Source organism: Mastigoproctus giganteus, chromosome 6 (genome assembly GCF_048544385.1).
Source record: "Mastigoproctus giganteus isolate SK-2022 chromosome 6, ASM4854438v1, whole genome shotgun sequence".
Taxonomy (NCBI): Eukaryota; Metazoa; Arthropoda; class Arachnida; order Uropygi; family Thelyphonidae; genus Mastigoproctus; species Mastigoproctus giganteus.
Window position 1 is genome coordinate 113,257,392 of NC_143580.1, and position 20,973 is coordinate 113,278,364.

A 20,973-nucleotide genomic window follows, 5' to 3' on the forward strand; every position below is an offset into this window, starting at 1 on the left:
CATACGAACTAAAATGATGCTTGGCACTAATTTATTTGCCTAGTAAATTTCCCATAGTGTGAGCCTTTCAGCCCTAAACCCATTTTTTAGTGTGTTTGGTAATTTATAAATTAACAGAATAAATTTAGGTTTGCAGAAAATGAAATTCATTTATCAAATAATGATACCAACAAATAAGATTATGTGAATTGTGATTTGATGGGAAGTTAGATGTAGTAGGAAAGCAAATCCATCTAACAGGCACATAGCATAAAACTAACTGCTAAAGCATGTTATGACATCACTTTTTCTAATTTAACTGAAAATTTAATACAGCTTGTAATTGCATATCTGCATGAAGTTTTCAAGCAGTAATTTTTTTACATATATACTTACAACAAATTAAAATCATCCTGATTAAGTGAGTAACTGAAATCTTCTAAAAGTTTATAATCTTCAACAACACTTTGAATCCTTTCTGAATAAGAAGTAATAATACTAGGAACAGTCTGCAGCCAATTTTTATGCTCCAAGAGATCTTCAATACATCCAGAAGGATGATTCATATCTTCCTTAAGACGATCAAAATCACTGTTGAGCTGCACAAGAATGGAAGAAAAATGAATTCATGTTAAAATTTTGAACAAAATTACAATTTAATTATGTAAATCATAATGTAAGACAATATTAAGTTCTTGGAAATAACCATACTAAGTCAGAGTAAGAAGAGAAAAATAGTGAAAATTGATAGCACAAAATTAACTAGAATTAAAGTTAAAAGTAAAATGAAAATGGATATAAATAAACAGGCAACAGATATTACTGGACGTTACCATCCATCAATGTGAATATACAATAATCAATAATCAGTGTGAACAAGTTTTTCAGTGTAACTTCAATCTCTCTCTTTTGGGAGAATGAAATGACACTGAAACACCTGTTCTTGTCAAGGCTGTGTACTATGGTGCTGTGTTTACATGCATGACAGCATTAGCTTGGAAAAGGTAAGTTGTAATTTTGTATGGATTCTCTCTCTCTCTCTCTCCAAGATCATGCTTTGAGCTTAACAAACCCCTTTTGAGGTTATTATCATCTCCCTTAATATTGGCTTGGCAGAGGATAAGAATAATTATTTAATGTAATTTGGAAATGACTATGTGGATTGGATAAAATAAAATATTTCATGGCGAAGGTAAAGAAAGCCAACACATGTCAGATAACTTACACAGAAAATTAATTTCCCGATATGGCATTCTAACACTGCTCGCTCAGTAAACAGATGGTAGGTGTTATCAGTCTGGAGCAGAAGTCGAGAATGATATATTGATTGACAGGTAGGCATGGCAAATGATGAGCTGATTGGTGAGTGAACACAATACACGATAACATTGGTTTAGTATCACTTTAGTAGCACTCGGAAGCACTAATGGTCACTTGCCTCAATGGTAACTTGCTCTAATTGCACATGCCCTAATGAACGTTTTCCATAATGGTGAAAAAAGGTCAGGTTACCTCCACTTGAATCCCATTGGAGCTTGAACCTCTCCCGAAATGGAGAGCTTTTTTCTTTAGAATCATGGGTGGACTTGCGCATAAATTGTTTATTAACAAAATATTAATTAGCATTAGCATTAGTAGAGGCATTTGATGCAAGAAAGCAAGCTTATGCAGCATCAGCCAAAAAAAAAAAAAAAAAAAAAAAAAAAAGTAACATAAATAAATAAAAATAACCACTTCCACTTCACCCCTCTGTTCGTTCGAAATACCTGTCCAGCTGAGCCTTAAACTTATTTAGGCTATCAACTTCCACGACAAGGGATGGAAGTCTGTTCCACCCACCAACCACCCGCTGGCTAAAGGCAAATTTCCGCACATCTATCCTACATCTGTCTTTCCTCAATTTGAATTTATGCCCTCTCAGGTGATTTTTCTGAGCTAGAGGAAGAATCCCATCAGCATTGAGCATGCTCAAACCATTCAAGGCTTTGTACACCTCTATCAGATCACCCCGCTGGTGCCTAGTTTCCAGACACTGTAATTTGCAAAACTTAAGCCTTTCTTCGTAAGAGAACCCCTTTGTCCCATTCACCAATCTAGTTGCCCTTCTCTGTACTCGTTCCAGCAGCTCTACATCCTTCCTGAAATGAGGCCTCCAGGCCTGTATACAGTACTCTAGGTGTGGCCTGACCATTGCCTTATACAAGGGAATAATCACCTCCTTATCCCTGCTAGAAAAATTCCTATATATCATTGACAATACACCATGAGCTACTCTTGCAGCTCGTCTGCACTGCTCAGAGAACTTCATATCTGCCTGCACCACCACCCCCAGGTCCCTTTCATTCTCTACCACTGTCAGTGTAGTACCACAGAGTTGATACGCTGCTCTGGGGTTGCTGTTTCCCATATGTAGTACTTTACATTTGTCAATGTTAAACTTCATTTGCCACCTCGAAGCCCATCTGCTCAACCTTTCCAAATCCTGTTGCAGCAGCATAGTGTCAGTAGTGTCCTTGACAACCCTGCCAACCTTCGTATCGTCTGCAAACTTGGACATTAAGCCTGATATACCATCATCAATATCATTTATAAATACAGAAAACAATAAAGGCCCCAATACTGAACCCTGAGGGACTCCACTAATAACATTAGTCCACGATGAGCAGTGTCCATTGATTACCACTCTCTGTCTTCTCCCCCTCAACCACCCCTTTATCCATAGCAGCAACTTGCCTCCAATGCCACACTGCTCCAATTTGTGCAGCAGTCTTCCATGTGCAACAGTATCAAAAGCCTTTCTAAGATCCAAGTATATAATATCAAAGTTATTCCCTGCCTCCAGTTCTTTTGTGACTGCATCATAGTATCCAATCAAATTGGTCAGGCAAGACTTCCCCTTAACAAAACCATGCTGTGTCCTAGCTATAACTGAAGTCTTGTCTAGATGATCCTGCAGTGCTTCTTTCACCAGTGCCTCCATTAATTTTCCGCATGTGCATTGACTGGAGATGTGCATACATTTGCACATCTCCAGTCAATGGGTACCTCCCCTGAGTCCAAGGAAGCTCTCATAATTATGGCTAAGGGTTTGCTTACCTCCTTTGCTGCCTCCTTTAATATAACTGGATAGATCCCATCCACCCCAGGTGCCTTTCTTGTGTTTATCTTCAACAATTTCTCAACAATTAATTTTTTATTACTGTACTTTTTATTTTTAAAGACACTCGTGGGGATACACACGTGTCATAACATCAATCAACACCTCAATAGCTATTCACTATATATATATATATATATATATATATATATAAAGAATCTTTCTTTCTTCCTTTCTTTTCCTATTATTTCCTAACCTAACATTTAAAGTTAGGTTATGAAATATAACGAAAAATAAAGAAACCTTTTCCTTTTTTCGAAACCAAATCTAAATCAACAATATAGTAAAAACACTCATGAACTCCAAAAATCTGCTTTTAATAATGAGGAAAAAACATAATGAAGAACATAAAAATGAATGGAATGAAACTTTTATTAATTTAGTTTTCATCAAAAAATCAACCAACATTTTATTTTCCTTACAAATTTCTTCCATCTTTAAAAGATTCATCGCTACTATTACCTGTTTACCGTTCATCACAAAACTTTATTATGCACCGTTCTTTACTCATAAATACGCATCATAATGCCAACCAATGACTACACAGTAGCTTGTCATCTGTCGCGTCAACCACCAATCATTTCATTGTTTGCCATGCCTACCTGTCAATCAATATATCCTTCTCGATTTCGGCTCCAGACCGATAACACCTACCGTCTGTTTACTGAGCGAGCAGCGCTAGAGTCCAGTGTTGGGAAACTAATTAACTTCCACATAAGTTATCCGACGTTTCTTGTTGTTTTCGTGTTGGCTTTCTTTACCTTAGCCTATTTCATTTTTATCTAATCCCCATATTGTAGATCAAATAATATTATGAAACACACTTATACCCAGGGGTGGCTCATTGGTAGGCACTGTGGAACTGCAGCCCCCCCCCCAGATTTTTAAATCTAAATATACAATCAATGGAGTTGTATGAAATTTTGTGAAGAACAATGCAATGCAATGAATGTTTTTATTAACAGGTCCCACATATAGTATACTCATCCTCTATTTCCAATAATCATTTCAATAATAAATGAATAAAAACATGAAATCATTTTCAACTTTGAAGTTTAACCATAGGTGGAACTGTGCGCTACACAGTTCCACATTTTGGCCACAGTGCCTAGTTGGCAGGTTACCAATACGCATTTTTTAGAGGTGATAAAATGAATCAAAGGAATTGCAAAGCGAGCAGTGCCAATTTGAACAGTAATTCAAACTTGAATGAAACAGTTATTAATCTATTTTCAACAAATAAAAAACCAAATTTCAAGATTACCCAAGTCTGTTAATTGTAAGTGTCCAGTTAATGTTTTGTAGTATTTTTAACTTGCTTATTATTATTACCATCTATGTCTATTGTTTTATAACCAATGCAGTTTAGTGTAAGTTTAAGAAGAAGCATCCCCGTACATCAGAGTCACGAGCCACCACTGCTTATACCATTGAATAATTCAAAGTTTATTAAATGCTTGTGACCCAATTATGCTAAATTTGATACAAAGATGATGTTTCAGAACCCTTATAAGATCCTATCATCAGACTAATACATGGGCTAATACAAGCTCCTCACTCTTTAGCTGATAAATGGAGTCTGCAGCATATGCAGCAGCAGATTTCTTAATACAAAATAATAACTGTTTGTCATTATGCATTACGGCACAGCACTTGGGATATCAATGTACATACAAGCATTACAAGCATTACTCATCCTCTTGATTAAGTCTGATTCCTGCACTTTTAGACAACCCATGTTGCAACTGTGGAAAAGAAGAGAACTGGAGCCATGTGTTTTATGCCTGTGCCAATTAGGACAACCCCCCAGGAACATCCTACTTACCAACATTACAGGCTTGAAAACGGCCCAAAGAACTTCCTACTTGCTGATTCAAAAACCTGTAATCAATTCACCACCTTTGTCTAAGAAATATTTGATATAATGTATGCATTTGCACCACCTGAACCTTTAACCTATCCTGATGATGTCATAATACTAAAACCCTTGTATCATAATGGTCTGCTACCAGTAACTGTCAATGCTAAATCATGATATACAAATTCAGCCTCTGTTATAAGGGTTTCAGTGTGGAATTGTCCTATGACAACCTTGATATCCCCTCTCTGGGGAAGGATTTTTTGCTGCCACTAGGGAAACCTCCACTCTGGATTTTTCTACCTGCAAGCCACTTTCACACAAGGCCCCCTTATGTCCTGGCATGGGATTTCCTATGTCTGGAAAACTCTCCCATGCTAATCCCAGACATTTTAACTTCACTTCCACTTCACTCCAGTGAGCGAGCCCATCCTGGGTACATCCTCTTGATAGCTTTGTTATCTTCCAGGGCAGGATAATGCTAAATACCAGGATTTCTTGCACTCTGGTGTGAGATACCAGCTTTATGTAGGTGCTAGGCTCCTTGTAGCTTGTGGTGCTTCCTCCCCCTTCAGAACTTTGCTTTGGAGGAGCACGGCTTCCCCTCCCTCACAAAGTAATTGCTCTGATTTTAGTCTCACTCCTGTCCCCTGTAGGAGGTGAACTCAACTTCTGCAGTTGATCTCTCTACCTCCCACTCCTTCCATTTCACCTTGTTGGATGCTTCCAACTTTCATGCTCCTTTTTTTTTTGCACTGTATCCCACCAACTCCCAGATATCACCCTGTTCATTTGCTTTCTTGATTACATAGGACTTGTCTGAGTCTCATCCAACCAAGCTGTGAGTCAGTCCCCCACCACAGTTAAAAGCAGAGGCCAAGCTCCATGTGCCAGGGATGGATACATCAGGAGGCTGCCTTTCAAGTGATTACAGATTCCTAGCTGTTAACAAGCCATTCACACACAACATAACCTCTCCCACACACACATGTTGACTGGCTTTATCTGTCCTGCAGCCATTCTTTTTCAATGTAAGTTTATGTTCCCTTATGTGTGTTGTCCGAGAAAAAGTATGGGCGCATACCTATGGATAAGAGATGGTTAAGTGGGAGAAGCCAAGGATGGTTAACAGTGGGAGAAGCAAAGCACTTCTTGGGTGACTGTTATTAGTAGAATTCCCCAAGTTTCAGTGCTGGGCCCATTTGTTGTATTCGATATTTATTAATGATACTGACCTTGACACAATCCCAGAGTTTCTGCTCAAGGAATCACCTATGTGAAGGCCAAGGACAAAGGTACCACAAACCCGGTCAAAGTACGGACTAAATGTCTAAAAATTTGCTGATGATGCAAAAGTTGGCAGGTTGGTTTATGACAGTAATCAGGGATCACTACTGTAAAAAGATATAGAAAGATTAGGCTGAGAAGTGGCAATTGAAATTTAATGCTGACAAATGCAAGGTTCTGAATATGAGTAGTAGTAATCCCAGAAATGTACCAATTCTGTGGTGGCACATTAAGGGTAGTGGAGAATGAAAAAGACAGGGGGGAATGTGCAGTCAGACGAAGTTCTCTGAGTAGTGCAGACAGGTTGTTAGAACAGGTTTTGTCAATGATATACAGTCATTTCCACTTGCAAGGTTAAGGAGGTCGATATCCTATTGTAATAAGGAAATTTTTAGGCCCAACCTTGAGTACTATACAAGTCTGCAGGACTTATTTTAGGAAGGATGTTGATACATTATAAGAAGTGCAGAGAAGAGTAATGAGATTGGTGAGGGGAACAAAAGAATAATGTTACCATGAAAGCTTCAGTTCTGCAAACTGAAGCAACTGGAGACTAGGAACATGTGACAAGATCTGACTGAGATATTTAAGGGTTTTTATGAATTGAGTAAATTACTTGATGGCATTCTTCCTCTTGGAAAGGATGGCATTCTTCATGGGGGTGAAACCCTCAATCAGGGAGAAATAATAATAACAAAATGCAAAGAAAAGGAACCATCAGCCTGGGAAAGAAACATACAGAAGAAGAAGATAGAAGAGTAAAGGTGAAGACAGGCCAAAACCCAGAAGTAAGAAGCAGGTCAGAAAAGTGAAGGCCATCTTCAAGAAAGACAACATCCACAGCAAACACAAGCCCTATAATCAGAGGATTGAAGAATATTTTGACACCCACAAGCAGAAACACCTGGCACTCAGCAAGAAACTTTGCCTTTACAGGGAGAGTGCCTAGAGGAAAATGACAAACAGGATATTTGATAAAAATCAGACAGCCTTCTATGGGGAAACCATACAAGAGGAGAAGGAAGGCAACTCAAGGGGTTCTTGGGCAACCTGTGGAGCATTATTCCCTGAATATATCTAGAAAGAAAGAAAACCAAGAAAGCAAAGAAGATGACAGAATGGAAGACTCAGGAGGAAGAAGTACAACAGCTAATCAGGAAGTCCTACAACTGACATACCCCGGCAATAGATAACAACATCCACAACTAATGGTACAAGAAGTTCAGCTGCACACACACACAGGCATATAGAAAAGCAGTTCACCCAGATAATAAGGCACCTTGACACAATCTCAGAGTTTCTGCTCAAAGAATCACCTATGTGAAGGCCAAGGACAAAGGTACCACAAACCCATCAAAGTACAGACCAATCACCTGTCTCCAAACAATGTACAAGATCCTGACCAGCTGCATAACAAAAATATATCAGACCAAATGGAGAGCCAGAACATCATGGCTGAGCAGAGGATGCAAATAGCAATTCACCACTGATGCTGCAGTTATGGAGCAAGCCTACAAGAAGCAATGTAAACCGTACACAGCATGCATCGAATACTACAAGGTCTTTGACTCCATGCCACATAGCTGGCTATAGAGCCACTGAAGATCTACAAAGTTAATCCAACTTTGACAAATTTCCTAGAGGCAATGATGGCATGGCAAAATGAAGGACCACCATCAAGGTCAAGAACATCACAACCAGACTGATACCCATCAGAAGAGGAATCTTCCAGGGAGATGCCGTGAGTCCACTATGGTTCTGCCTAGCACTCAATTCACTGTCTATCATGCTCAATAACAGCAAGTACAGATATATCCTAAAAGAAGGGAGGAAGAACCTGTATACTCTCTCCCACCTGATGTACAAGGATGACATCAAAATCTATGCTGCAAATTAGAATCAACTCCAACAGCAATTTCAGATCACTGAAGAGTTCAACATTGACATCAGGGTGCAATTTGGCCTCAACCATGGATTACATCAGGGACATCTAGCTGAACAAAGTTTGCAGCTCAAGAATGGTCAAGAGATTGAAGCCATGACAGCAGGAGAGACATAAAAATACCTGATGCATACCCACCAATTAAGACACAAGCCCAGCTTCATTGAGGAATGCCATCAGAGACAGAGAAGCCTGCTAAAATCAAAACTAAAGAAACCACCTCATGATGATTCCTGATACCAAGTGCATGCTGCTTGGTTGGGTCGTTTATTATTATTATTATTGTTACGATTACTGTTTTTTGGGGAGCTCTCTTACTATCCTACAGTTGTTCAGAATCATGGCTGTCTGCTATTCCATGTACGTGTTCTCTGGGAGGCCTATTGTTGCTAGATTCTTATGGAAGCTCTTTGGCATTGTGCAGGTGGTTGACATGATGATCAGGATGGTCATAACTTTTTGCATATGCCACATATCTTTGACTTCCAGTCTTAGGTCTGAGTACTTCCTGATCTTTTCCTTTTACGTTTTCTGGGGGTTGCTAGCATTGGGCACTGCTATGTCAATCATGTAGGTAACTATTTCCCTCTTGTTAATGAGGATTATGTCTGGTCTGCTGTGTGGAATCGCCGTGTCCGTTATGATAGCATGATCCTAGTATAGTCTGTCAGAAGAGGTCTCTAGTATGGCCTGAGGTTCGTATTTGTAATATAGTAAACTTGCTTTGATCAGCTAATACTTGTGCACTAGCTTCTGATGCATTATATCCTGTCTACCTGGTCATGTCTGTGAGTGTACTCCATCTGGGTGATCACATTGTATCCTACAGTGATGTGCTGGATTGTTTCTGGGCCAGGTGGCATTGTCGACATGTGTCATCTGTTACCCTGGGCCCTTGGTGATATATTTCCTGTAGTTGCTGGTGTTGATTACCTGGTCTTGGATGGCAAGCATGAATCCTTTGATCTCAGGGAAGAACCTTCTGTCCATGAGCCAAGTGTTGAAAGCCATTGTATCTATGTAGTCTTTATAGAGGTTATTATATTGTATGCCTTGTGCTGCTTCTATTGGAACATACAGCAGCGTGAAAAGAAAGGTGTCAAAGATTTCAAGACCTGCTAGTGAGGCCCTCATGAAACACGGAATGAGCAAATAATGGGCTGTATCAGATTTAGTAAAAAATATTGTATCATTATTTAGATATACACTAATGCTAAGAAAACAGTAACTAAATTTGATAATATGATGCCTGGTCAAGTTACCAAATGCAGACACTGTGGGGATATCAGAGACATGGTGTCACTAGGGTTGCCAGGTCCTACATTTTTCCCGTAAGCTTTAAATTTTTTGGGTCGATTTTACTGTTTATGTTTTTAATTTGCCTGTAAGTAAGTTTCTTCCTTTTTTTTTCTTTTTATGACGAAATTCATGTTTAAATGTCCCGGTAAATAGAGTTAAAAATTGGTTGTTAACACATGATGCTGCAACTATTCAAAAACTGTTGGCAACAATGTTTTTTCAACAGTTGCCTACCATGAAAAAGGCGGAAGAAGGAAGAAGTCGCGGAACATATTGTTCTTTCACTTTCATTGCCCATCGTGTGGGAGAAGGATGCAATGTAGTTTATCACATGTTGAATGTGAAGTTGTTATAAGTTATAGTAAGGAATATTGAACTTTATACAAATTTAATGTACATTGTGTACTATTATTGGTACAGGTCGATCATCACTAATCCGGCCACCGGTAATACAGTTCCACCGCTAATTCAGACATAATTTCCACAAACGTAATTTCAAATTTCCCAGGTCGGCCTGCTGCTACTGTTTTGGTGGCATTAGTTGCAGCATCAGCTGTTGGCGTGAACTCGTAAACACTGGCAAGCCATTCCCACTTGTTTTTCTGCATTTATTATTATAACCTGCTCACATTTAGCTCCAGCCATGATTCCAATGCATAAAGGAAGTGCCTCTCATGGTGTAAAGCGCAAACACTGTACATTGTCCATAACAGATAAAGTTGAACTTCCGAAAAAACTCTACAGCAGTGTGTCTGTGAGAAGTTTGACTCTGCTTAATTGTAAATTCCAGCAATTTCTCTCAGTTTCTCTTATCTTAGTAATTTTCTTTTAACCATTCCTTTTTAGAATTTTTTTTTTTTTTTTTTTTTTTTTTTTGCAACACACTTATACAAACTTGCAGAAAAACACAACCCAATATGATGGATAATACAGCATGCTAACAGACTTGTTTTCACAAAATCTCTAACAATACTGACAAACTTATTGCAATGTTTGAGAGTTTATTTCATCATAATTAGTTTTATTGTAGCGCTCGCCGCGTGTGCAATAAAATAATCACAAACGACCTTCATATGTATGCTGTAATAGCGTCACATGCATGTGGCCTTCACGGCTTCTCAAGAAATAAAGTAACCAACATATGTGGCCAACGTGCGCCACATATATGCGACATAAAAAAAAAGACTTTTTTTTTTTATATTTTAAGCGAAAAAATGACAACACTGACATTACAATATTTATTTTAGAATTACTAATCAAATTATTTCCTAAATATTTTTTGGCCCCTAGGAAATTTTTTTCTTAAACTAGCTTGGCAGTCAACGTGTTAAAGGTAGAAGGAGGTGGTTAGCTGTTGGGTAAAATGTGTGTGTGTGCTAAAATAACCACCAGTGATCTGGCACACTCACTGATCCGGCACCCCACAAGTCCCAGTGCTACTGGATTAGTGATGGTCGACCTGTATTTTTAAATATAATAACATTTGTACACAAAAAGAATCACATATCTGAAACCAAAAGAAAAAGATACACGAAACCCAGCAAAATATAGGCAAATCACCTGCCTCCCAACAATGTACAAGATCCTGACCAGCTGCATAACCAAGAAAATATCAGATCACTTGGAGAGCCAGAACATAATGGCTGAACAGCAGAAAGGATGCAATGAGCAATCAATCATAGATGCCACAGTTATGGAGCAAGCCTACAAGAAGCACTACAACATGTACACAGCCTACATCGATTACCGCAAGGCCTTTGACGTGGCCCATAGCTGGCTAATAGAGGTGCTGAACATCTACAAAGTCAATCTGATAGTGACAAACTTCCTAGGAGAAATGATGGTAAAATGCAGTACCACCACCAATCCCCATCAGAAGAGGAATCTTTCAGGAAGATGCTCTGAGCCCATTGTGGTTCTGTCTAGCACTTAACCCATTATCTACCATTCTCAACAGTAGCAAGTATGGATATAACCTCAAAGAAGGAAGGAAGAACCTGAACACCTCACCCACCTGAATTACATGGATGACATCAAGATCTATGCTTGATGTCACCCATGTAATTCATCAAGCTCTATGCGGGAACCGAGAAGCACCTTCAGCAACTACTCCACATCACCGAAGAATTCTGATATTAGGATGGAATTTGGTCTGGACAAATGCAAGACCCGATTGACTTAATTTTTTCTGACTGCGTCAGAAAAAATTAAGTCAATCGAAACTACCAGCTGCAGAGTGGTAATGAGATCGAAGCCACAGCAGAGGAATAACCCTACAAATACTTGGGGATGATACAGGCTCAGCAGTTACAGCACAAGGAAATTAAGGCCTGCTTGACCGAAAAATACCATCAGAGACTCAGAAGCCTGATGAAAGCAAAGTTTAATGGAGGGAATATAGTTAAAGCCATAAACACCTATGCAGTTCCAGTGCTAACATACTCCTTCTTGGGTCATAGATTGGACTAACACCGAGCTGGAGGATATCATGAGAAAGACAAGAAAAATGATGACCAAGAGCCATCAACACCACCCGAAATCTGCCGTGGAGAGACTGACAATTGACCGGGAAGGAGGTGGAAGGGGCCTGATGGACCTCATTGAGCAACAGAAGACAGCAATTGTTAATCTGAAGGATTACTTCCAGAAACACACAGCAGCACTGCACCAGGCCATAAGGAAGACAGACAAGCAGTATACCCCACAAAACCTAAGTAAGGAGTGCACGCCCAACCAAGAGGTACAAACGAAGCTAGAAAGATGGGCAGAGAAGACACTCCATGGCAGACACTACAATGATCTCCATCAAGATCACATAGATAAAATTGTTTCCAATGCATGGCTCACGAGCAGGACGCTCTTCCCTGAGACTATGCCCACCATCCAAGACCAGGTAATCAACACCAGGAACTATAGAAAATACATTGCCAAGGAACCCGAAGTGTCCGATGACACATGTAGACGATGCCACCTGGCCTCAGAAATGATCCAACACATCACTGTGGGATGCAAGGTGATCACACAGACTGAGTACACTCATAGACACGACCAGGTAGCCAGGATAATACATCAGAAGCTAGCAAGGAAATACCAGTTGGTTGAAGAAAGTGTACCGTACTACAAGTACAAACCCCAGGCAGTATTTGAGACCCCAACCCACAAGCTGTACTGGGATCGCACCATAATAACGGATAGGACAATTCCGCACAACAGACCAGACATAACGCTTGTGGACAAGAAGGAAAAGGCTACTTATCTGACTGACATAGTGGTACCCAACACTGGCAACATGCAGAAAACCCATGGGGGGAAAAATCAGGAAGTACACGAACAGGAAATCAAAGAGCCGTGGCATATTCAACAAGTAAGGACCATCCCGATCATCGTGTCAACCACAGGTATGGTGCCAAAGACCCTACATAACAACCTAGCCTAGCCGCAATGGGTCTCCCAGCGAACACCTACAAGGAACTTCAGAAAGTGGCAATCCTAAACACCTCTAGGATAGTCAGAGAGTTCCTTGACCAACAGTAACATCGGACATAACAACAACCACCCTGTGCACTTGGTAGCAATACTCGTCATGAGGTGGAACCTCCAATCAGGGAGAAATAATATAAGAGCAATAATTATAATAATAAGACTTTGTGGACATTCTTAATAATCGAAATAAATGCAGTCAGTTCTTTTGTGTTGCTACAGATGCTTCAAACAAGAGCAAAAGAAAGCTTTTTTCCCATATGCATTAGATATTTTGATCCTACTAAAGGTATAGAAAATAAATTGTTAGGTGTTTTTGAAAGGGCTGATGAAATGCTATTTCTATATCTGAAATGTCCTTAGAAAAGCTTGAGGTGTTTCACGTTAATCCAAAATATATTTCTGCATACAGGGCTGATAATGCAAATGTAAATTTTGGAAAATATCACTGTTTTTCAGTTGTTAAGGGCAAGTAATGCCGATATTGTTAAAGCTAATCAAGCTAACCATATATTGCATAATGCCATGAAATATGCTTGTGACAGTTTTGAAGTAGATATAGAAAACACTGCACTAAACATTTACAATTTTTTTTCTGTATCAGCTAAAAGAAGGAAAAATTTAGAATCATTTTTTGACTTTGTGGAACTGGACTGGTCTGAATTGGTACACCATGTACCAACAAAATGGTTGTCCTTAACACCAGCTGTCAAAAGATTACTTCAAAACTGGCCTGCTATTAAGAGCTATTTCCAAAATCGATGATTGCCCCAAATTTTTCTCCAAATTATTTCAAAGTGAGGTTAGAGATTCAGAAATAAAATTGCAAGTGGTTTTTAACTTTTTTGTCAATGTTGGAGAATTGCTAGATGTTGCTACTAAAATTCTTGAGAAAAGTGACTTCAGTATTATAGATTTAATCAAATCAGTAACAATGATCAGAAATAAAATTAATCAAAGGCTCCAGGATCAATACTTCAGAAATTCTGCAAAGCAATTTTTGAAAAAGTTATCCCAAAGCAAAGAAAAAAGATCTTTGATGAATGTTGTGATTTTTATTCAAATCTATTGCAATACCTAGAAAAAAATCTAGGTCTTCAGTTAGAAAAATAAGTGTTCTAAGTTAATAAACTTTTCTCTGGAAACAGAAGAAATTAAGTATCAAGATTTTGAAATGGCAATTGATATTTTTCAACTCCAAGAATTTGTAAATCTAGACAAGTTGTATGAAGGGTTTTTTGAGAATAGGTTGAAGTTGCTGGAAAGTGTTAAGTGTACAGGAAGTGATGTGCACAAGTGGTTTGATTTTTTTTCCAAATTTCCTAAAGAAAATGTACCGAATATGAGTATAATAGTAGGATATTTGTTTAGTATTCCTGGCTCAAATGCTGTAGTAGAAAGGATGTTATTGTTAAAGAAATTGAAGCATTAGCATTAGAAGAAGCATATGATGCAAGAAGCAAGCTTATGCAGCCTCAGCCAAAAAAATAAAACTAAAATAAAAACCACTCCCATTTCACCCCTCTGTTCGTTCCAAATACCTGTCCAGCTGAGCCTTAAATTTATTTATGCTATCAACTTCCACAACATGAGATGGAAGTCTGTTCCACCAACCAACTAACTACCCGCTGGCTAAAGGCAAATTTCCACATGTCTATCCTACATCTGTCTTTCCTCAATTTCAATTTATGCCCTCTCAGGTGATTATTCTGAGCAAGAGGAAGAATCCCATCAGCATTGAACATGCTCAAACCATGCAAGGCTTTATACACCTCTATCAGATTACCTCGCCGGTGCGTAGTCTCCAGACACTGTAATTTCCAAAACTTAAGCCTTTCTTCATAAGAGCAACCCTTTGTTCCATTCACTAATCTTGTTGCCCTTTTCTGTACTAGTTCCAGCAACTCTACATCCTTCTCGAAATGAGGCCTCCAGACCTGTAAACAGTACTAAAGTTTTAGGCTGACCATTGCCTTATACAAGGGAATAATCACATACTTATCCCTGCTAGAAAAATTCCTGTATATCATTGACAAGACACCATGAGCTACTCTTGCAGCCAGTCTGCACTGTTCAGAAAACTTCACATCTCCCTGCACAACTATCCACAGGTCCCTTTCATTCTCTACCACTGTCAGTGTAGTACCACAGAGTTGATACGTTACTCCGGGGTTACTGTTTCCCCATATGTAGTACTTTACATTTGTCAATGTTAAACTTCATTTTCCACCTCTCAGCCCATCTGCTCAACCTTTCTAGATCCTGTTGCAGCAGCATACTGTCAGTAGTGTCCTTCACAACCCTGTGAACCGTTGTATTGTCTGCAAACTTGGACTTAAGTTTGACATATCATCATCAATAACATTTATAAATACAGAAAACAACAATGGACCCAACACTGAACCCTGAGGGACTCCACTAATAACATTAGTCCACGATGAGCAGTGTCCATTGACTACCACTCTCTGTCTTCTCCCCCTCAACCATCCCTTTATCAATAGCAGCAATTTGCCTCCAATGCCACACGGCTCCAATTTGTGCAGCAGTATTCCATTAGCAACAGTATCAAAAGACTTTCTAAGATCCAAATATATAATATCAAAGTTATTTCCTGCATACAGTTCTTTTGTGACTGCATCATAGTATCCAATCAAATTGGTCACGCAAGACTTTCCCTTAACAAAACCATGCTGTGGCCGAGCAATAACTGAAGTCTTGTCTAGATGATCCTGCAATGCTTCTTTAACCAGTGCCTCCATTAATTTTCGTGGAACAGAAGTTAAACTCACAGTCCTATTAGCATTAGTAGAGGCATTTGATGCAAGAAAGCAAGCTTATGCAGCATCAGCCAAAAAAAAAAATAAAGTAAAATAAATAAATAAAAAATAACCACTTCCACTTCACCCCTCTGTTCGTTCAAAATACCTGTCCAGCTGAGCCTTAAACTTATTTAGGCTATCAACTTCCACGAGAAGGGATGGAAGTCTGTTCCACCTACCAACCACCCGCTGGCTAAAGGCAAATTTCCGCACATCTATCCTACATCTGTCTTTCCTCAATTTGAACTTATGCCATCTCAGGTGATTATTCTGAGCAAGAGGAAGATTCCCATCAGCATTGAGCATGCTCAAACCATTCAAGCCTTTGTACACCTCTATCAGATCACCTCGCTGGTGCCTAGACTCCAGACAGTGTAATTCGCAAACTTAAGCCTTTCTTCGTAAGAGCACCCCTTTGTTCCATTCACTAATCTTGTTGCTCTTCTCTGTACTCGTTCCAGCAGCTCTACATCCTTCTTGAAATGAGGCCTCCAGACCTGTATACAGTACTCTAGGTGTGGCCTGACCATTGCCTTATACAAGGGAATAATCACCTCCTTATCCCTGCTAGAAAAATTCCTATATATCATTGACAATACACCATGAGCTACTCTTGCAGCCCATCTGCACTGTCAGAGAACTTCATATCTGCCTGCACAACCACCCCAAGGTCCCTTTCATTCTCTACCACTGTCAGTGTAGTACCACAGAGTTAATACGTTGCTCTGGGGTTGCTGTTTCCCATATGTAGTACTTTACATTTGCCAATGTTAAACTTCATTTGCCACCTCTCAGCCCATCTGCTCAACCTTTCCAGGTCCTGTTGCAGCAGCACAGTGTCAGTAGTGTCCTTGACAACCCTACCAACCTTCGTATCGTCTAAAACTTGGACTTAAGTTTGATATACCATCATCAATAACATTTATAAATACAGAAAACAACAATGGACCCAATACTGAACCCTGAGGGACTCCACTAATAACATTAGTCCACGATGAGCAGTGTCCATTGATTACCACTCTCTGTCTTCTCCCCCTCAACCACCCCTTTATCCATAGCGGCAATTTGCCTCCAATGCCACACTGCTCCAATTTGTGCAGCAGTCTTCCATGTGCAACAGTATCAAAAGCCTTTCTAAGATCCAAGTATATAATATCAAAGTTATTCCCTGCATCCAGTTCTTTTGTGACTGCATCATAGTATCCAATCAAATTGGTCAGGCAAGACATCCCCTTAACAAAACCATGCTGTGTCCGAGCTATAACTGAAGTCTTGTCTAGATGATCCTGCAGTGCTTCTTTAACCAGTGCTTCCATTAATTTTCCGGGAACAGAAGTTAAACTCACAGGTCTATAATTACTTGTGTCAGCCTTTGATCCTCCCTTGTGAATTGGGATCACATTTGCACATCTCCAGTCCATGGGTACCTCCCCTGAGTCCAAGGAAGCTCTCCTAATTATGGCTAAGGGTTTGCTTACTTCCTTTGCTGCCTCCTTTAATATAACTGGATAGATCCCATCCACCCCAGGTGCCTTTCTTGTGTTTATCTTCAACAATTTCTCCTCCATTTTACTCTCAGTTATTACAAGATTCTCTAGCTTACTGCTAGAGTTGACTACACCTCTGGCATTTCCCTCGCTGAATAACTCCTCATGTGTGAATGTCGATGCAAAATATTCATTTAGTTTGTTAGCTACCTGAGCAGGGTCATCAACAGCTGACCCATCGATATCAAGTGGACCAATCTAATTCATCCCCTTCCTTCTAGAGTTTACATAAGTAAAGAATTCTTTGCTGTTTTTCTTCGCCTCCCTTGCCAAAGATATATAGTAATCTGCCTTCGCGTGCCTAACCTCCTTTGTAACTTGGTTACAGATCAACTTGTATCTATCATAGGCGTCTGTGTCACGTTTTAATTTGTATGTATCCCATGCATTTTTATTCTCTGCCATATGCCTCATTAGTTCATCTGACATCCATTTAGGCCTAAACATTGAACAATATTTCTTAGTTGGTATGTAAAGCCTAGTAGCTTCCAAGATAAGTTCTTTGAATTCTTCCCATTTTGAATTTGCTGTTAGTAACATCATCAGATGATCCCACTGTATAGAATTTAAATACTGGCTCAGTCCATCGTTGTCGTCTTTACGAAAGCAATACCCCCTTCCCTTTACCCGTAATGGGAGTTACCTCTTTGAGTAACTCCCACTTCAGAACACTGTGATCACTGCCACCTAGTGGTTCATTTATCTGCAGATTCTTAATGCATGAAGAATCACTACTGATAATCAAATCAAGAGTATTACTCCCTCTAGTTGCCTCCCGAACATGCTGATGTAGAAAACAATCATCCAATAAATCCCCAAAAGCCTTGCTACTGTGTGAGTGACCAGCCCGCAAATTCCAGTCAATATCTGGGAAATTAAAATCCCCCATTATAAGACTCTCTGATTTACTGGCCCACTCTATTTCTGTGTACAGTTTCTTATTATACTCATCAGAGTCATTAGGCCTATAACACATTCCTACTCTCAATTTTGATCTCCCAATGCTTATGTCAAACCAAACTGACTCGACACTGCACTGTCCAGTGATGTCGACTGGCTTCACTTCCTTGGATTTTATGTGTTTCTTAACTAATAGCATAACCCCTCATCCCTTCCTATCCTGTCTATCCTTTCTTTAGACATTGTACTCCCCAAATTCCAGTTCTGCATTCCTTATCTCTGTGTGACACCACGTCTCTGAAATCCCAACAATATCTGCCTTTGATGTTTTGAGCAATAACTCAAATTCATCAAATTTATTTACTAAACTCCTAGCATTGGTGTACACGCAAGTATACATGCATCTGCTCTTCCTCTTAGCCACCCTAACACAACCCATGTGTTTACTTGTACCCCTATGATTCCCAGCAGTCTCTGTAATATCCTGCATCTTATTTTCCAGGCTGCTGCTCATTCCAATAGAAGCAGTGCAAAAATCACTTTCTCCTCTGCCAGTGGCTACTGTTAAACTATTAGTCCTTGTATCCCCCCAATCTAGCAGTTTTCCGACCCACCTAACACTGCCTCGATAGCATCAGCAAACATTCTTGCACCCTTTCTATTTAAGTGTATCCCATCCCTGTAGTCTCTCCTGTAAACAAGTACAGACCAGGCTGAAAAAAATTCTACCCCTTGAGCCCTGCACAATCTTTCCAGGGCCGAATTGATCGACAGGGCTCTCATCATATACTCCCTATAATTACTTGTGTAGGCCTTTGATCCTCCTTTGTGTTGTTTGTTGTTTGTTTGTTATTTGGTTTTTAGGAGCATTAGCAACTAAAGTCATATTACTCCGGGATATGCAGTTGTCATTCCCTGACCTTTCCGCATCCTCCGTATTTGGTGGTGACGGGCTCGAACTCCGGTCTAATCAAGAAGCGTGTGCTACGCACTGCTGCTCCTTCCCATCTGGCTATGGAGGCGCCTTCCTTTGTGAATAGGGGTCAAATTTGTACATCTCCAGTACTCAGGGTACCTCCCCTGAGTCCAAAGAAGCTCTTATAATTATGGCTAAGGGTTTGCTTACTTCCTTTGCTGCTTTCTTTAATATAACTGGATAGATCCCATTCACCATGGGTGCCTTTTTTATGTTTATCCTCAACAATTTCTCCTCCACTTTCCTTTCAGTTATTCCAAAATCATCTAGCAACTGCAAGAGTTTACTTCACCTCTGGCATTCCCCTTCTTGAATAACTTCTCATGTGTGAATGTAGATGCAAAATACTCGTTTAGTTTGTTAGCCACCTGAGCAGGATCATCAACAGTTGAATCATCAATATCCAGTAGACCAATCTGATTCATCCCTTTCATTCTAGAGTTTACATAGGTAAAGAACTCTTTTCTGTTTTTCTTTGAATTCCAGTAGACTAATCTGATTCATCCCTTTCCTTCTAGATTTTACATAGATAAAGAACTCTTTTCTGTTTTTCTTTGCATTCTTTGCCGAAAATCTCTCATAATCTGCCTTTGCCTGCCTAATCTCCTTTGTGACTTGGTTACAGGCCAGCTTATATCTATCATAGGCTTCCATATCACCCATTAATTTATATGTATCCCAAGGCACCTCCATAGCCAGGTGGTCAGGAGCATTAGTGCGTAGCACACGTTTCTTGTTAGACCGAGGTTCGAGCCCGTGACCACCAAATACGGAGGATGCGGAAAGGTCAGGGATTGACCACCGCATATCCGTGGAGCAATATGGCCTTAGTTGCTAATGCTCCTAAAAACCAAAATAACAACAACATAACAACATGCATTTTTCTTCTCTGCCATATGTCTCATTAGTTCATCTGACATCCATTTAGGCCTAAACCTTGAACAATATTTCTTAGTTGGTATGTAAATTCTAGTATCTTCCAAGATAAATTCTTTGAATGTTTCCCAATTTGAATTTGCTGTTGGTAACATCATCAGTTGGTCCCACTGTATAGAATTTAAATACTGTCTCAGACCATCAAAGCTGCCTTTACGAAAGCAAAAACCCTTCCCTTTATCCCTGATGGTAGTTATCTCTTTGAGTAACTCCCACTTCAGCACACTATTCAGTGGCGTAGCTAACATGTAGGTAGGCAAGGCAATTGCCTCCGGGTCTGGTCCTTTAGGGGCCTGGCGTCTTTGGCTGTCTCCTGTTTTTGCAATTTTCATTAATTAAGTAGGGGCCCGAACACGCTCTTTGCCTCCGGGTCCGAAAAAGGGTAGCTATGCTACTGACATTGTGGTGACTGCCACCTAGTGGTTCCTTTATCTGCAGATTCTTAATGCATGAAGAATCACTACTGATAATCAGATCAAGAGCATTACTCCCTCTAGTTGCCTCTCGAACATGCTGATGTAGAAAACAATCATCCAATAAATCCACAAAAGCTTTGCTAGTGTGTGAGTGACCAACCCAAAAATTCCAGTCAATATCTTTGAAATTAAAATTTCCCCATTATAAGACTCTCTGATTTACTGGCCCACTCTGTTTCCCTGTACAGTTTCTTATTATACTCATCACAGTCATTAGGCCTATATCACACTCCTACTCTCAATTTTGATCTCCCAATGCTTATGTTACACCAAACTGACTCGACACTGCACTGCCCAGCAATGTCGACTGGCTTCAC

The 20,973-nt window shown here is 39.7% G+C and overlaps 1 protein-coding gene across 1 annotated transcript in view; it reads right to left on the reverse strand.

The window, feature by feature from the left end:
* Positions 1-371: 371 nt before the first annotated feature.
* sac (sterile affecting ciliogenesis) overlaps positions 372-20,973 on the reverse strand; it is a 192,306-nt gene continuing 171,704 nt past the window's right edge. The window contains exon 12 of the mRNA XM_090376272.1: positions 372-578. Within this exon, the coding sequence (XP_090232398.1) occupies positions 372-578 (207 nt within the window). The remainder of the gene's footprint in view (positions 579-20,973) is intronic.